At 50.7% G+C, this 19,182-nt stretch overlaps 1 protein-coding gene across 1 annotated transcript; it reads left to right on the forward strand.

Moving 5' to 3' along the window:
* Nucleotides 1–930: 930 nt before the first annotated feature.
* Nucleotides 931–9,558, forward strand: LOC119975186 (mitochondrial import inner membrane translocase subunit Tim22-like). Its single transcript, XM_038814786.1, has 4 exons — nt 931–1,150; nt 5,311–5,507; nt 8,996–9,068; nt 9,160–9,558. The coding sequence occupies exons 1-4, from the start codon at nt 943–945 to the stop codon at nt 9,234–9,236; spliced, it is 555 nt and encodes a 184-aa protein (XP_038670714.1). The 5' UTR covers nt 931–942; the 3' UTR covers nt 9,237–9,558.
* The last annotated feature ends 9,624 nt before the right edge of the window (nt 9,559–19,182 follow it).

A 19,182-nucleotide genomic window follows, 5' to 3' on the forward strand; every position in this document is an offset into this window, starting at 1 on the left:
GGAGATGTAGGAGGGATGTCCGAGGTAGGTTCTTTACTCAGAGAGTGGTTAGGGTGTGGAATGGACTGCCTGCTGTGATAGTGGAGTCGGACACTTTAGGAACTTTCAAGCGGTTATTGAATAGGCACATGGAGCTCACCAGAATGACAGGGAGTGGGATAGCTTGATCTTGGTTTCGGACAATGCTCGGCACAACATCGAGGGGCCGAAGGGCCTGTTCTGTGCTGTACTGTTGTATGTTGTATTAATGTATATTGTGAAAAGTTATGGTTCCAGGGGCGGGGCCTGTTCCCAGGGGCGGGGCCTGTTCCCAGGGGCGGGGCCTGTTCCCAGGGGCGGGGCATGTTCCCAGGGGCGGGGCATGTTCCCAGGGGCGGGGCATGTTCCCGGGGCGGGGCCTGTTCCCAGGGGCGGGGCATGTTCCCGGGGGCGGGGCATGTTCCCAGGGGTGGGGCATGTTCCCAGGGGCGGGGCATGTTCAAAGGGGCGGGGCCTGGACCCAGGGGTGGGGCATGTTCCCAGGGGCGGGGCATGTTCCCAGGGGCAGGGCCTGGACCCAGGGGCGGGGCATGTTCCCGGGGCGGGGCCTGTTCCCAGGGGCGGGGCATGTTCCCGGGGGCGGGGCATGTTCCCAGGGGTGGGGCATGTTCCCAGGGGCGGGGCATGTTCAAAGGGGCGGGGCCTGGACCCAGGGGCGGGGCCTGTTTCAAGGGGTGGAGACTGTTTCCAGGGGCAGGGCCTACGCGGGGGCGCGGACCCGGGAATGCAGGGCGATGACGCAATGACGGCACTGACACGGTGACGCAGGGACGCAGCCATGGCGGACGGCATTGACGCACTGTGCTGACGCCGGTCGGTGACGCGCTGACGGCGGGCAGGGACGCAGCCATGGCAGACGGCACTGACGCAATGTTTTGACGCGTGACGCACTGTGTTGACGCGATGACGCCGGGCAGGGACGCAGCAATGGCGGACGGCCTGGTGTACTCCCAGCTTCTCAGTCACCTGGTGGGGGACCAGCGGCAGCCGCGACCCCTCAACCCGGCCGCACTTGGCGGCTTCCCCGCGCCCCTCAAATCAGAGGAACAGAAAATGGTGGAGCGCGGAATGGAGAGCTGCGGCTTCAAGGCGGCGCTGGCCTGTGTGGGAGGTCAGCGGGAGGTCGGGGGTCACCCGTACCCGGGGGCTGATGGGGGATTGATGGGGGTACGGGGATTGATGGGGGATACGGGGATTGATGGGGGATACGGGGGTTGATGGGGATACGGGGGTTGATGGGGGATACGGGGATTGATGGGGGATACGGGGATTGATGGGGGATACGGGGATTGATGGGGATATGGGGATTGATGGGGATATGGGGATACGGGGATTGATGGGGGATACGGGGATTGATGGGGGATACGGGGATTGATGGGGGTACGGGGATTGATGGGGATACGGGGATTGATGGGGATACGGGGATTGATGGGGGATACGGGGATTGATGGGGATACGGGGATTGATGATACCGGGATTGATGGGGATACGGGGATTGATGGGGGATACGGGGATTGATGGGGATACGGGGATTGATGGGGGATACGGGGATTGGTGGGGATACGGGGATTGGTGGGGATACGGGGATTGATGGGGGATACGGGGATTGATGGGGGATACGGGGATTGATGGGGATACGGGGATTGATGGGGGATACGGGGATTGATGGGGGTACGGGGATTGATGGGGATACGGGGATTGATGGGGGATACGGGGATTGATGGGGATACGGGGATTGATGGGGATACGGGGATTGATGGGGATACGGGGATTGATGGGGGTACGGGGATTGATGGGGGTACGGGGATTGATGGGGATACGGGGATTGATGGGGATACGGGGATTGATGGGGGATACGGGGATTGATGGGGATTGATGGGGATACGGGGATTGATGGGGATACGGGGATTGATGGGGATACGGGGATTGATGGGGATACGGGGATTGATGGGGGATACGGGGATTGATGGGGGATACGGGGATTGATGGGGATACGGGGATTGGTGGAAGATATGGGGATTGATGGGGAGACGCGGATTGATGGGGATACGCGGATTGATGGGGATACGGGGATTGATGGGGATACGGGGATTGATGGGGATACGGGGATTGATGGGGATACGGGGATTGATGGGGATACGGGGATTGATGGGGATACGGGGATTGATGGGGGATACGGGGATTGATGGGGGATACGGGGATTGATGGGGGATACGGGGATTGATGGGGGTACGGGGATTGATGGGGATTGATGGGGATACGGGGATTGATGGGGGATACGGGGATTGATTGGGGATACGGGGATTGATGGGGATACGGGGATTGATGGGGATACGGGGATTGATGGGGATACGGGGATTGATGGGGATACGGGGATTGATGGGGATACGGGGATTGATGGGGGATACGGGGATTGATGGGGGATACGGGGATTGATGGGGGATACGGGGATTGATGGGGGATACGGGGATTGATGGGGGTACGGGGATTGATGGGGATACGGGGATTGATGGGGATACGGGGATTGATGGGGATACGGGGATTGATGGGGGATACGGGGATTGATGGGGGATACGGGGATTGATGGGGGATACGGGGATTGATGGGGATACGGGGATTGATGGGGATACGGGGATTGATGGGGGATACGGGGATTGATGGGGATACGGGGATTGATGGGGATACGGGGATTGATGGGGATACGGGGATTGATGGGGATACGGGGATTGATGGGGGATACGGGGATTGATGGGGGATACGGGGATTGATGGGGATACGGGGATTGATGGGGGTACGGGGATTGATGGGGGTACGGGGATTGATGGGGATACCCGGATTGATGGGGATACCCGGATTGATGGGGATACGGGGATTGATGGGGATACGGGGATTGATGGGGGATACGGGGATTGATGGGGGATACGGGGATTGATGGGGATACGGGGATTGATGGGGGATACGGGGATTTATGGGGATACGGGGATTGATGGGGATACGGGGATTGATGGGGATACGGGGATTGATGGGGATACGGGGATTGATGGGGGATACGGGGATTGATGGGGGATACGGGGATTGATGGGGATACGGGGATTGATGGGGGTACGGGGATTGATGGGGGTACGGGGATTGATGGGGATACCCGGATTGATGGGGATACCCGGATTGATGGGGATACGGGGATTGATGGGGACACGGGGATTGATGGGGATACGGGGGTTGATGGGGGATACGGGGGTTGATGGGGGATACGGGGATTGATGGGGGATACGGGGATTGATGGGGATACGGGGATTGATGGGGGATACGGGGATTGATGGGGATACGGGGATTGATGGGGATACGGGGATTGATGCGAATACGGGGATTGATGGGGGATACGGGGATTGATGGGGAATACGGGGATTGATGCGAATACAGGGATTGATGGGGATACAGGGATTGATGGGGATACGGGGATTGATGGTGATACGGGGATTGATGGGGGATACGGGAATGATGGGGGATACGGGGATTGATGGGGATACGGGGATTGATGGGGGTACGGGGATTGATGGGGGTACGGGGATTGATGGGGGTACGGGGATTGATGGGGGATACGGGGATTGATGGGGGTACGGGGATTGATGGGGGTACGGGGATTAATGTGGGATACGGGGATTGATGGGGGATACGGGGATTGATGGGGGATACGGGGATTGATGGGGGATACGGGGATTGATGGGGGATACGGGGATTGATGGGGATACGGGGATTGATGGTGATACGGGGATTGATGGTGATACGGGGATTGATGGGGGATACGGGAATGATGGGGGATACGGGGATTGATGGGGATACGGGGATTGATGGGGGTACGGGGATTGATGGGGGATACGGGGATTGATGGGGGTACGGGGATTGATGGGGGATACGGGGATTGATGGGGGTACGGGGATTGATGGGGGTACGGGGATTAATGTGGGATACGGGGATTGATGGGGGATACGGGGATTGATGGGGATACGGGGATTGATGTGGGAGTGGTCTCTGGGGGATGTACGGACAGGGCAGTGGGGACATGGGGAGATTGGCAGGGTGTGGGGACTGGTGATTGAGCGGAAGGATGGGAATGGCCTGTTTACAGTGCAGGGTGTTGCTGACTGAGATTCAGTTCCTTTCAAATTAATGCGAGCAAATAGCGGATGAGGAGTGCAGTGCTATAACTACCCAGACTGAGAGTGACTGATCAACCCACTATAGAGGGACAGAGCTAGATTGGATTTCTGTCCTGATTTCAGTGTCGTTTTGGAGTTGATGCCCTGGGTAAGGAAAATGTTGGATATCACCTTCAGCTCCTTCTCCCTGCTCGAGTGTTTTTTTCATAGAATTTACAGTGCAGAAGGAGGCCATTCGACCCATCGAGTCTGCACCGGCTCCCGGAAAGAGCACCCTACCCAAGGTTAACACCTCCATCATATCCCCATAACCCAGTAACCCTACCCAACACTAAGGGCAATTTATCATGGCCAATCCACCTAACCTGCACATCTTTGGACTGTGGGAGGAAACCGGAGCACCTGGAGGAAACCCACGCAGACATGGGGAGGATGTGCAGACTCTGCACAGACAGTGACCCAAGCCGGAATCGAACCTGGGACCCTGGAGCTGTGAAGCGATTGTGCTATCCACAATGCTACCGTGCTGCCCTCTCATGTTGGTGGCCATTAGTTCGGAAACAAAATGTTGCGTTCCGTCCACATTGTTTTGCCAGTGTTCCCAGCAGGCCCAGCACAGTCAGGAGGGGAGTTGTTGCCAGTGTTCCCAGCAGGCCCAGCACAGTCAGGAGGGGAGTTGTTGCCAGTGTTCCCAGCAAGCCCAGCACAGTCAGGAGGGGAGTTGCCAGTGTTCCCAGCAGGCCCAGCACAGTCAGGAGGGGAGTTGTTGCCAGTGTTCCCAGCAGGCCCAGCAGAGTCAGGAGGGAAGTTGCCGCCAGTGTTCCCAGCAGGCCCAGCAGAGTCGGGAGGGAAGTTGCCAGTGTTCCCAGCAGGCCCAGCACAGTCAGGAGGGGAGTTGCCAGTGTTCCCAGCAGGCCCAGCACAGTCAGGAGGGGTGAACACAATGCAGGAGGGAGTTTCATGAAAGCTGACGGGAGAATCCCCACTATTTTGAGGGAAATATATATCTGAGGGTGAGATACCTGTGCCCAATGGAGCAGCACTGAGCTCTGTCTCTCTCAATGTCTCAGACATTGTTGACATTCTCTCTCTGAACTGTGTGTTTTCCTCTTAGGCTTCGTGCTGGGCGGGGCATTTGGTATCTTCACAGCTGGCATTGATACGAATGTTGGATTTGATCCAAAGGATCCTTTGCGAACCCCGACTGCCAAGGAAGTTCTGAAAGACATGGGTCAGCGTGGTATGTCGTACGCAAAGAACTTTGCTATTGTGGGTGCCATGTTTTCCTGCACAGAATGTGTCATTGAATCGGTGAGTGCCCTCCATTCACTTGGTTAGGTGGCATTGCAACACAACTCACATCTACACAGCATCTCTTTTCAACATCCCATGGTTCTTCGGAGATTAATAAAGCAACAAATATAGATGATTTGAAAAGATAGAATTGGGGGAAAGCTATTTTAGATACTTGATCGTTCATGGAGTCTGAGTCCAGTGTTTAAGAAGATAAGAGGATGAAACTGGTTAGCAAGTGGTTTCCAGTTATTGATTGGCGATGGATGTGCCAGGCGTACAAGATTAAATGTGATTGATTTGGAACAGCACATGAGAAGCACCTTCATGCAGAGAGCTGTGAGACTGTGGAGTGAATTTGCAGCATTAGTGTTAGAGGCAGGAACTGTCAGTATTCAAGGTTAGATTAGGCAGTGGAGAGGGCAGCACGGTGGCCTAGTGGTTAGCACAACCGCCTCACGGCGCTGAGGTCCCAGGTTCGATCCCGGCTCTGGGTCACTGTCCGTGTGGAGTTTGCACATTCTCCCCGTGTCTGCGTGGGTTTCGCCCCCACAACCCAAAGATGTGCAGAGTAGGTAGATTGGCCACGCTAAATTGCTCCTTAATTGGAAAAAATTATTGGCTAATCTAAATTTTTAAAAAAAGATTAGGCAGTGGATGAAGAGGTACAGAAACAAGGCATTTGGAATGGTTTTTGTAAGTTAAAGAGGGACCAACACATTTGTAAAAGGCAAAATGATCTTAATTAATCAAATTGAACTTTGTGATGTAACAGAGAAAGTTGATAAACGGGATGTGGTGGATGCTGTCTATATGGATTTGAAGAAAGTGTTTGACAAGGTAAGACATAAAAGGCTGGTTAACAAAAAGGCTGGAGTAGGAGGGGCCGTAGCTGAGATAAAATGTATGCTTAAGGAAACCAGGAAGCAGCGAATTATGGTGGACAGTTATGTTTCAGACTAGTGGAAGGTATTGTGAGATTCCCCGAGGGTCAGTACCAGAGACACTGCTTACTTTGCTTTATAAAAATAACTTGGATATTGGAATACAGGGTAACATTTCAAACTTTGCCAATGCTTCAAAACTTGGAGGAGCAGCAAAAGTGAAGGGATTCCAATCGACGGCAACAAGACCGGGATAAACCAGCGTTCCGACAAGACCCGGATAAACCAGCGTTCCGACAAGACCCGGATAAACCAGCGTTCCGACAAGACCGGAATAAACCAGCGGAACGTTCCGACAAGACCGGAATAAACCAGCGTTCCGACAAGACCCGGATAAACCAGCGTTCCGACAAGACCCGGATAAACCAGCGTTCCGACAAGACCTGGATAAACCAGCGTTCCGACAAGACCCGGATAAACCAGCGTTCCGACAAGACCCGGATAAACCAGCGTTCCGACAAGACCGGGATAAACCAGCGTTCCGACAAGACCGGGATAAACCAGCGTTCCGACAAGACCGGGATAAACCAGCGTTCCGACAAGACCGGGATAAACCAGCGTTCCGACAAGACCGGGATAAACCAGCGTTCCGACAAGACCGGGATAAACCAGCGTTCCGACAAGACCCGGATAAACCAGCGTTCCGACAAGACCCGGATAAACCAGCGTTCCGACAAGACCCGAATAAACCAGCGTTCCGACAAGACCCGAATAAACCAGCGTTCCGACAAGACCGGGATAAACCAGCGTTCCGACAAGACCCGGATAAACCAGCGTTCCGACAAGACCGGGATAAACCAGCGTTCCGACAAGACCCGGATAAACCAGCGTTCCGACAAGACCCGGATAAACCAGCGTTCCGACAAGACCGGGATAAACCAGCGTTCCGACAAGACCCGGATAAACCAGCGTTCCGACAAGACCCGGATAAACCAGCGTTCCGACAAGACCCGGATAAACCAGCGTTCTGACAAGACCGGGATAAACCAGCGTTCCGACAAGACCCGGATAAACCAGCGTTCCGACAAGACCGGGATAAACCAGCGTTCCGACAAGACCGGGATAAACCAGCGTTCCGACAAGACCCGGATAAACCAGCGTTCCGACAAGACCGGGATAAACCAGCGTTCCGACAAGACCCGGATAAACCAGCGTTCCGACAAGACCGGGATAAACCAGCGTTCCGACAAGACCCGGATAAACCAGCGTTCCGACAAGACCGGGATAAACCAGCGTTCCGACAAGACCCGAATAAACCAGCGTTCCGACAAGACCCGGATAAACCAGCGTTCCGACAAGACCCGGATAAACCAGCGTTCCGACAAGACCGGGATAAACCAGCGTTCCGACAAGACCCGGATAAACCAGCGTTCCGACAAGACCCGGATAAACCAGCGTTCCGACAAGACCCGGATAAACCAGCGTTCCGACAAGACCCGGATAAACCAGCGTTCCGACAAGACCCGGATAAACCAGCGGAACGTTTCAACAAGACCGGAATAAACCAGCGGAACGTTCCGACAAGACCGGAATAAACCAGCGGAACGTTTCAACAAGACCGGAATAAACCAGCGGAACGTTCCGACAAGACCGGGATAAACCAGCGGAACGTTCCGACAAGACCGGGATAAACCAGCGGAACGTTCCGACAAGACCCGGATAAACCAGCGTTCCGACAAGACCCGGATAAACCAGCGTTCCGACAAGACCCGGATAAACCAGCGGAACGTTTCAACAAGTGACAGATTCAATTTAACAGACAGAACTATGACCTAGTAGGTGTATTTTGTCAGAAGGGTCAGGGGAGGTCAGATAAATGTAATGGCAAAGTTCCCAAGGTGTTGAGGGACAGAGGGAGCCAGAGGTGAATGTTCATCAATCCCTGAAGGTGACAGGAAACAGGGGTTAGCAAAGCAAATGGGATCTTGGGCTTTGTAAATAAAGGCATTGGGTATGATAGCAGGGACGTTATTGTGAAGCTTTATAAAGCTCTGGTCTAGTTGGGTCTCGTCACCAGATATTGGGGGGAGGCTCTGAGAGGTTGCACAGTATACTTACCAGGATGGTTCCACAGATGTGGAATTTTAACTACAAGGTTAGGTTGCAGAAGCTGGGGGCTGCATTCTCTCTCAATCTCCTTGCTGTAGGGAGATTTCAGAAAAGTGTGTAAGATTATGACAGCTTTAGATCAGGTAGACCAAACCAATCTTCGCATCAGCCAGTGGTACAGGCACTGGGGGGGGGCACAGATTGAAGGTTCTGGGCTGGAGATACAGGAACTATGAGAGAGTTGAGGGAAATAAAGGTCGAGGATGACAGGGCAGAGAGGTGAGACTGATAGGACTCCTCTGCAGAGAGTCAGTATGGCTTAGATGGGCTGAATGGCCCCTTCCATGCTGCAGTGACTCTATGACTGTTGATTAGGAATATTAGGAAGTTAAAGGCCAACATAGGCAGAGCCAAATGGCCTGTTGTGTGTGTAACTCTTTCTGATGAGAGCGATGTTAAGAGTCATGGCTGGAGTTTAAATTCACATCACCTTGTTCTTTGACATTTTGACAGTACCGTGGCAAATCTGATTGGAAGAACAGTGTACTCAGCGGCTGTGTCACAGGAGGGGCGATCGGTTTCCGTGGTGAGTGACAGAATCTCCCTCCAGTGCCTGGGTTTAGAACACCAGCATCTGTAGCAATGTTTCTAAACTGCTCCTTTCTCCTCCTCCACAGCTGGTTTAAAGGCAGGAGCCATTGGATGTGGAGGCTTTGCTGCCTTTTCTGCTGTCATCGATTACTACTTACGATGATGTGAATTCAGAGAGGCCTTGCTGCAAAGTGGAAGGAGCGAGAGGCTGTTACATCAGCCAGTCAGCTTCAGTGGGCTCGTCTACAGTCAGCAGAAGGGCTGTGGGTGTCAACAAACAGAATGAGCCTGCAGCCATGTCCCTCCATCACATATCACACAACGTTGTGCAAACCGGCACAGATATTGAAACAAGGTGACAGGATTGAAGAAGGACTTCAAGCACAGGGAAAAGTGTTTAGATTTTGATCTGTTGTTGGTCGGTCCGATATTGTAAATAATTTATCAACAGAATGGAGTTTAATAAAATATACTGTGTAATTGTACAGAGTTGCTGTTTATTCAGCAGGGTGAGGATCACTCACTGTGTAACTGTACAGAGTCACTGTTTATTCAGGGTGAGGATCACTCACTGTGTAACTGTACAGAGTCACTGTTTATTCAGGGTAAGGATCACTCACTGTAACTGTACAGAGTCACTGTTTATTCAGCAGGGTAAGGATCATTCACTGTAACTGTACAGAGTCACTGTTTATTCAGCAGGGTGAGGATCACTCACTGTGTAACTGTACAGAGTCACTGTTTATTCAGGGTGAGGGTCACTCACTGTGTAACTGTACAGAGTCACTGTTTATTCAGCAGGGTGAGGATCACTCACTGTAACTGTACAGAGTCACTGTTTATTGAACAGGGTGAGGATCACTCACTGTGTAACTGTACAGAGTCACTCTTTATTCAGGGTGAGGAACACTCACTGTGTAACAGTACAGAGTCACTGTTTATTCAGCAGGGTGAGGATCACTCACTGTGTAACTGTACAGAGTCACTGTTTATTCAGGGTGAGGATCACTCACTGTGTGACTGTACAGAGTCACTGTTTATTCAGGGTGAGGATCACTCACTGTAACTGTACAGAGTCAATGTTTATTCAGGGTGAGGATCACTCACTGTAACTGTATAGAGTCACTGTTTATTCAGCAGGGTGAGGATCACTCACTGTGTAACTGTACAGAGTGGCTGTTTATTCAGGGTGAGGATCATTCACTGTGTAACTGTACAGAGTCACTGTTTATTCAGCAGGGTGAGGATCACTCACTGTGTAACTGTACAGAGTCACTGTTCATTCAGCAGGGTGAGGATCACTCACTGTGTAACTGTACAGAGTCACTCTTTATTCAGGGTGAGGAACACTCACTGTGTAACAGTACAGAGTCACTGTTTATTCAGGGTGAAGATTGGATTGGATTTGTTTATTGTCACGTGTACCGAGTTACAGTGAAAAGTATTTTTCTGCGAGCAGCTTAACAGATCATTAAGTACATGGGAAGAAAAGGGAATAAAGGAAAATACATAATAGGGCAACACAAGGTATACGATGTAGCTACATAAGCATTGGCATCGGGTGAAGCATACAGGGTGTAGTGTTAATGAGGTCAGTCAATAAGAGGGTCATTTAGGAGACTGGTGACCAGCGGAGAAGAAGCTGTTTTTGAGTCTGTTTGTGCGTGTTCTCAGACTTTTGTATCTCCTGCCTGATGGAAGAAGTTGGAAGAGTGAGTAAGCCGGGTGGGAGGGATCCTTGATTATGCTGCCCGCTTTCCCCCGGCAGCGGGAGGTGTAAATGGAGTCAATGGATGGGAGGCAGGTTCGTGTGATGGACTGGGCGGTGTTCACGACTCTTATGAAGTTTCTTGCGGTCCTGGGCCGAGCAGTTGCCATACCAGGCTGTGATGCAGCCGATAGGATGCTTTCTATGGTGCATCTGTAAAAGTTGGTAAGAGTTAATGTGGACATGCCGAATTTCCTTAGTTTCCTGAGGAAGTATAGGCGCTGTTGTGCTTTCTTGGTGGTAGCGTCGACGTGGGTGGATCAGGACAGATTTTTGGAAATATGCACCCCTAGGAATTTGAAACTGCTAACCATCTCCACCGTGGCCCAGTTGATGATGACAGGGGTTAGAACATAGAACATAGAACAGTACAGCACAGAACAGGCCCTTCGGCCCTCAATGTTGTGCCGAGCCATGATCACCCTACTCAAACCCACGTATCCACCCTATACCCGTAACCCAACAACCCCCCCCCCTTAACCTTACTTTTATTAGGACACTACGGGCAATTTAGCATGGCCAATCCACCTAACCCGCACATCTTTGGACTGTGGGAGGAAACCGGAGCACCCGGAGGAAACCCACGCACACAGGGGGAGGACGTGCAGACTCCACACAGACAGTGACCCAGCCGGGAATCGAACCTGGGACCCTGGAGCTGTGAAGCATTTATGCTAACCACCATGCTACCCTGGTTTGTACAGTACTTTGCTTACAGTACAGTACTAAGATCACTCACTGCAACTGTACAGAAATAAGTCTTATAACACCAGGTTAAAGTCCAACAGGTTTGTTTCAAACACGAGCTTTCGGAGCGCAGCTCCTTCCTCAGGTGAAAGCTCCGAGTCACTGTTTATTCAGGGTGAGGATCACTCACTGTGTAACTGTACAGAGTCTCTGTTTATTCAGGGTGAGGATCACTCACTGTGTAACTGTACAGAGCCACTGTTTATTCAGGGTGAGGATCACTCACTGTGTAACTGTACAGAGTCTCTGTTTATTCAGGGTGAGGATCACTCACTGTGTAACTGTACAGAGTCACTGTTTATTCAGCAGGGTGAGGATCACTCACTGTGTAACTGTACAGTCACTGTTTATTCAGGGTGAGGATCACTCACTGTGTAGCTGTACAGAGTCACTTTATTCAGCAGGGTGAGGATCACTCACTGTGTAACTGTACAGAAATAAGTCTTACAACACCAGGTTAAAGTCCAACAGGTTTGTTTCAAACACGAGCTTTCGGAGCACGGCTCCTTCTTCAGGTGAAAGCTCCGAGTCACTGTTTATTCAGGGTTTATTCAGGCTTCTTCAGATTCACCTGAAGAAGGAGCCGTGCTCCGAAAGCTCGTGTTTGAAACAAACCTGTTGGACTTTAACCTGGTGTTGTAAGACTTCTTACTGTGCTCACCCCAGTCCAACGCCGGCATCTCCACATCATAACTGTACAGAGTCACTGTTTATTCAGCAGGGTGAGGATCACTCACTGTGTAACTGTACAGTCACTGTTTATTCAGGGTGAGGATCACTCACTGTGTAACTGTACAGTCACTGTTTATTCAGGGTGAGGATCACTCACTGTGTAACTGTACAGAGTCACTTTATTCAGCAGGGTGTGGATCACTCACTGAGTAACTACAGAGTCACTGTTTATTCAGGGTGAGGATCAGTCACTGTGTAACTGTACAGAGTCACTGTTTATTCAGGGTAAGGATCACTCACTGTGTAACTACAGAGTCGCTGTTTATTCAGCAGGGTGAGGATCACTCACTGTGTAACTGTACAGAGTCACTGTTTATTCAGCAGGGTGAGGATCACTCACTATGTAACTACAGTCACTGTTTATTCAGCAGGGCGAGGATCACTCACTTTTTAACTACAGAGTCGCTGTTTATTTAGGGTGAGGATCACTCTGTGTAACTGTACAGAGCCACTGTTTATTCAGCTGGGTGAGGATCACTCACTGTAACTGTACAGAGTCACTGTTTATTCAGGGTGAGGATCACTCACTGTGTAACTGTACAGAGTCGCTGTTTATTCAGCAGGGTGAGGATCACTCACTGTGTAACTGTACAGAGTCACTGTTTATTCAGGGTGAGGATCACTCACTGTGTAACTGTACAGAGTCACTGTTTATTCAGCAGGGTGAGGATCACTCACTGTGTAACTGTACAGAGTCACTGTTTATTCAGAGTGAGGATCACTCTGTGTAACTGTACAGAGTCACTGTTTATTCAGCAGGGTGAGGATCACTCTGTGTAACTGTACAGAGCCACTGTTTATTCAGCTGGGTGAGGATCACTCACTGTGTAACTGTCCTGGCTTGAGACAATTCACACCTCTTTAACCTGTGATTATCCCTCCCTCCAGTTGATCCATCTGGACCTGTAAAGACTTAATTACCTGCAAAGACTCATATTCAAAGTATCGTCTTGCATCATTGACTTTGTCTATATATATATATTTATAATATATATGAAGAGGAACCCACCTCTTCATTCACCTGAGGAAGGAGCAGTGCTCCGGAAGCTAGTGATTACAAACAAATCTGTTAGACTTTAACCTGGTGTAAGACTTCTTACTGTCCAACACTGATCGTCACATCATGCTCCTAATTCCTGTGTTTGTGTAAAGTACAACTTTTGTTTTTTCTTAGGGCAGCACAGTGGTTAGCACTGCTGCATCACAGCATCGAGGTCGCAGGTTCGATCCTGGGCCTCTGTCCATGTGGAGTTTGCACATTCTCCCCGTGTCTGCGTGAGTTTCACGCCCACAACCCAAAGATGTGCAGTGTAGGTGGATTGGCCACGCTAAATTGCTCCTTAAATGGGAAAATGAATTGGGTACTTTAAACTTATTTAAAAAAAGAGAAAATAAAACTTGTTTTTTCAATAAGGGGTTTGGGATATTTTTTGGTTGGCTGGAGAATAAGAGCAGCAGGTTCTGCTCTCCTCCAGCAGGGAGCACTGCCGCTCTCCTCCAGCAGGGAGCACTGCCGCTCTCCTCCAGCAGGGAGCACTGCCGCTCTCCTCCAGCAGGGAGCACTGCCGCTCTCCTCCAGCAGGGAGCACTGCCGCTCTCCTCCAGCAGGGAGCACTGCCGCTCTCCTCCAGCAGGGAGCACTGCCGCTCTCCTCCAGCAGGGAGCACTGCCGCTCTCCTCCAGCAGGGAGCACTGCCGCTCTCCTCCAGCAGGTAGAACAGTGTTATTTTAATGGGTCAAAACCGCAGGAAGTTGTAACACAAAGGGACTTGGGGAGACTTATACACGAAACACAGGAAGCTAGCACACAGGGGCAGCAGGTAATCAGGATGGCGAATGGAACGTTTGCCCTTGTTTCAAGGGGGTTGGGGTATAAGAGTCGGGAAGTCTTGCTGCAACTGTACAAGGTAGTGGCGAGTCCACATCTGGAGCACAGAGTTTTGGTCCCCTTATTTAAGGGAAGGTACTATTTCCTTGGAGGTGGACATGAGGAATGTCGGATCAGCCATGATCCTATTGAATGGTGGAGCAGGTCCGAGAGTCGAATGGCCTACTCTTGTTCCTATTCCTTATAGTTTTAATGCCTTTGGGACATGGGTTCAAATCCCACCTCGGCAGCTGGTGGAATTTAAATTAAACTTACAAAATCTGGGATTGAAAGCCAGTCTGAGTAATGATCAATTATCATTGATTATTGTAAAATCCCTTTAGGGAAGGAGGAATCTACCATCCCACACGTGACTCCAGCCCCACAGTAATGGTTGCTGACAGGCCTCTAAAATAGCCAAACCAGCTATTCCATTAAAGGGCAGTTAGGGATGGGCAATGAAAACTTCCCTTGTCAGTGATGTATCTCTCCCATTACAAATATATCAAGATGCCCTGTTCAATGCCAGTCGCTGCTTCCTGTCTTAACCAATCCTCCCCTCGCCACCCGCTGGCTTCCTTCATCTTCCTCAATCTTTACATCTTCAAAAAATTTGTCAAATTTCCCTTTTGTAAACCATGTTGACTTTGATCATATTGAGACTTCCTTCATAACAGGTTGCGGCATTTTCTCGATGGGAGATGTCAGGTTAACCGGCTTGGAGTTGTCTCTCCCCCCTTTCTCAAAGAACAGTACAGCGCAGGAACAGGCCGTTCGGCCCTCCAAGCCCGTGCCAACCATGCTGCCTGTCTAAACTAAAATCTTCCACACTTCGGGGGCTGTATCCCTCTATTCCCATCCTATTCATGTATTTGTCAAGACGCCCTTTGGAGGGCCGAAGGGCCTGTTCCTGTGCTGTATTTTTCTTTGTTCGTTGTCCCTGCTTCCAGCACCTCCTCCGGCAGCGAGTTCCAGGCACCCACTACCCTCTGTGTAAAAAACTTGTCTCGTACATCTCTAAACCTCGCCCCTCGCACCTTAAACCTATGCCCCCTAGTAATTGGCCCATCTACCCTGGGGAAAAGCCTCTGACTATCCACTCTGTCTGTGCCCCTCATAATTTTGTAGACCTCTATCCGGTCGCCCCTCAACCTCCGTCGTTCCAGTGAGAACAAACCACGTTTATTCAACCTCCTCTTTTTCAAAAAAATATTTTTATTCTCCTTTTCACATTTTCTCCCAAATTTACATCCACCAACAATAAACAATAATCAGTAACGAATGTAATGTCAATCCCCATATCAATAATAACAATCCCATTCTCCCACCAAACCCCAAGCAGCAGCCTGCATGTTAACATAAACAAATGACAAAAAGGAATCGGGAATCACCCATAGTCACCATTAACACGCACAGCCCCCCCCCCCCCCCCCCCCCCCCTCCCCAATGATCGATGTAATCCAATTCTCAAAAGTGCATAATGAATAATGCCCATGAATTGTAGAACCCTTCCATCCTTCCCCTCAGTTCAAACTTAACCTTCTCAAGAGTTAAGAATTCCAGCAGGTCTTCCCCCGCCAAGGGACAGGGTGGAGAGGTTGATCTCCATCCCAACAGGATCCACCTTTGGGCGATCAATGAGGTGAAGGCTGAAACATCAGCCTCCGCGCCCGCTTCCAACCCCGGCTGGTCCAACACCCCGAATATGGCCTCCCGAGGACCCGGGTCCAGTTTCACATGCACCACTTTATTTTTTAAAAAATTATTTTTATTAAAGCTTTTTTCAACCAGGATTGTTACATAACAAAAAGAGAAACCGTAAATGAAAAATATTTAACAAAACAAGGTGGCTGCTATCATACAAAACAAAAATACACATTATATTAAAAAGTCTTTAAGTGCCGGGCATGCCCAGAACATATGGACATGATTCGTTGGACTCTCCGCACATCTCGCGCACATGTCCTCTACCCCAAAAAACTTGCTCATTCTTGCCGTCGTCATGTGAGCCCAGGTGCACCACCTTAAATTGAATCAAACTGAGCCTGGCTCATGATGCGGGCGAATTCACCCTGTCCAGGGCATCAGCCCACAGGCCCTCATCCAGCTCCTCCTCCCACTTGCCCTTCAGCTCCTCCACTGGGGCTTCCTCCGCCTCCTGCAGCACCTGATATATGTCAGACACCTTCCCCTCTTCTACCCAGATGCCAGACACCACCCTGTCCTGTATCCTTCGAGGGGGTAGCAGCGGAAATGTCCCCACCTGTTTTTAGAGAAAGTCCCGGACCTGGAGGTTTCTGAAAGCATTTCCCGGGGGGGGGGGGGGGGGGGGGAGGCCGAACCTCTCCTCCAGCGCCTGCACGCTGGGAAAGGTCCCATCTATAAACAGATCCCCCATCCGTCTAATGCCTGCCCTATACCAGCCTTGAAACTCCCCGTCTATCCTGCCCGGAGCAAATCTGTGGTTGTTCAGTATCGGGGTCCAAACTGAGGCCCCCCTCCTCCTCCACTGACCCCAGACCCTCAGTGCCACCGACACCACCGGGCTTGTGGTGTGTGCACCACTTTAGAGATTACCCTAAACACCTCCTTCCAGTAATCCTCCAGCTTTGGACAGGACCAAAACATATGAACGTGATTATATATATCCCCCCCCCCCCCCCCCCCCAACGTTCACAAACATCTACCCCCTCAAAGAGTCGGCTCATCCTCGCCCTTGTGAGGTGTGCTCTGTATACCGCCTTCAGCTGTATCAGCCCCAACCTCACGCACGAGGTGGAGGTATTCACTCTCCGGAGCACCTCACACCAGACCCCCTCCTCCAGACCCTCTCCCAACTCTTCCTCCCACTTTGCTTTGATCCCTTCCAGTGGTGCCTTCTCCTCTTCCAAAATAGCTCTGTAAACTGCCGACACTGCCCCCTTCTTCAGTCTCCCTGTCGTCAGCACCTCCTCCAGCAATGTGGAAGCCGGCTCCACCGGGAAGCTCTGTACCTCCTTCCTGGCAAAATCTCGAACCTGCATGTATCTAAACATTTCCCCCTGCTCCGGCCCATACTTTGCTTCCAGCTCCTTCAATCCTGCAAACTGATCCCCAAGAAATAAATCTTTTAGTGTCCTAATTCCCTTCTCCCATTTCTGAAAATTTCCAACCCACCTCCTTGGCTCAAATCTGTGGTTCACCCGAATTGGCATTTCCCTTGACCCTGCCCCCAACCGAAGTGTTGGTGAAAATGTCTCCAAATTTTCAACGAAGCTATTACTACCGGACACCCTGAGTATTTCCCTGGGTCCGTTGGGAGCGGCGCTGTCGCTAGCGCCTTCAATCCCGACTCCCTTCACAAACTTTCCTCCATTCTGACCCACTGGAAGTCAACCCCTCTGACCCAGCTCTGCACCTTCTCCAACATTTGCCGCCCAGTAATAATACATCAGGTTCCATGAGACATAGGAGCAGAATTAGGCCACTCGGCCCATCGAGTCTGCTCCACTATTCAATCATGGCTGATATTTTCTCATCCCCATTCTCCTGCCTTCTCCCATAACCCCTGATCCCCTTATTAATCAAGAACCTATCTATCGCTGTCTGAAAGACACTCAGTGATTTGGTCTCCACAGCCTTCTGCGGCAAAGAGTTCCACAGATTCACCACCCTCTGGCTGAAGAAATTCCTCCTCATCTCTGTTTTAAAGGATCGTCCCTTTAGTCTGAGATGGTGTCCTCTGGTTCTAGTTTTTCCAAAAGTGGAATCATCCTGTCCACACCCACTCTATCCAGGCCTCGCAGTATCCTTAAGTTTCAATAAGATCCCCTCTCATCCTTCTAAACTCCGAGTACAGACCCAGAGTCCTCAACTGTTCCTCATAGGACAAGTTCTTCATTCCAGGGATCATTCTTATGAACCTCCTCTGGACCCTTTCCAAGGCCCCAGCACATCCTTCCTTAGATAAGGGGCCCAAAACTGCTCACAATACTCCAAATGGGGTCTGCCCAGAGCCTTATACAGCCTCAGAAGTACATCCCTGCTCTTGTATTCTAGCCCTCTTGACATGAATGCAAACATTGCATTTGCCTTCTTAACTGCCGACTGAACCTGCACATTAACCTTAAGAGAATTGGGAACAAGGACTCCCAAGTCCCTTTGTGCTTCTGCTTTCTGAAGCATTTCCCCATTTAGAAAATAGTCTATGCCTAAATTCCTCCTTCCAAAGTGCATAACCTCACACTTTACCACATTGTATTCCATCTGTCACTTCATTGTCCACTCTCCTAGCTTGTCCAAATCCTTCTGCAGCCCCCCTGCTTCCTCAATACTACCTGTCCCTCTACAGATCTTTGTATCATCTGCAAATTAGCGACAGTTACTTCAGTTTCTTCTTCCAGATCATTAATGTATATTGTGAAAAGTTGTGGCCCCAGCACAGACCCCTGAGGCACACCATTAGTCACCGGCTGCCATCCTGAAAAAGATCCCTTTATCCCCACTCTCTGCCTTCTGCCCGTCAGCCAATCCTCTATCCATGCCAGGATCTTACCTTTAACACCATGGGCTTTTAACTTATTTAACAGTCTCCTATGCGGCACCTTGTCAAAGGCCTTCTGGAAATCTAAATAAATCACGTCCACTGGTTCTCCTTTGTCTAACTTCCTTGTTACCTCCTCAAAGAACTCTAACAGATTTGTCAGACATGACCTCCCCTTGACGAAGCTGTGCTGACTCAGTCCTATTTTACCATGCACGTCCAAGTAGTCCGCAATCGCATCTTTAATAATAGACTCTAAAATCTTACCAATGACCGAAGTCAGGCTAACCGGCCTATAATTTCCCGTCTTCTGCCTCCCTCCCTTCTTAAACAGGGGTGTTACATTAGCCACCTTCCAGCCCTTCCTGCCTCCAGTGATTCCTGAAAGATTATCACCAATGCCTCCACAATTTCCTCAGCTATCTCTTTCAGGAACCTGGGGTGTAGTCCATCCGGTCCAGGTGATTTATCCA

This window comes from Scyliorhinus canicula, chromosome 12 (assembly GCF_902713615.1).
Source record: "Scyliorhinus canicula chromosome 12, sScyCan1.1, whole genome shotgun sequence".
NCBI lineage: Eukaryota > Metazoa > Chordata > Chondrichthyes > Carcharhiniformes > Scyliorhinidae > Scyliorhinus > Scyliorhinus canicula.

Coding starts and splice junctions, on each gene's coding strand:
- LOC119975186 (XM_038814786.1), top strand. CDS start 943: ATGACGCCGGGCAGGGACGCAGCAATGGCGGACGGCCTGGTGTACTCC. Junction 1,151..5,310: donor GGCGCTGGCCTGTGTGGGAG/GTCAGCGGGAGG, acceptor TTTTCCTCTTAG/GCTTCGTGCTGGGCGGGGCA. Junction 5,508..8,995: donor CAGAATGTGTCATTGAATCG/GTGAGTGCCCTC, acceptor ACATTTTGACAG/TACCGTGGCAAATCTGATTG.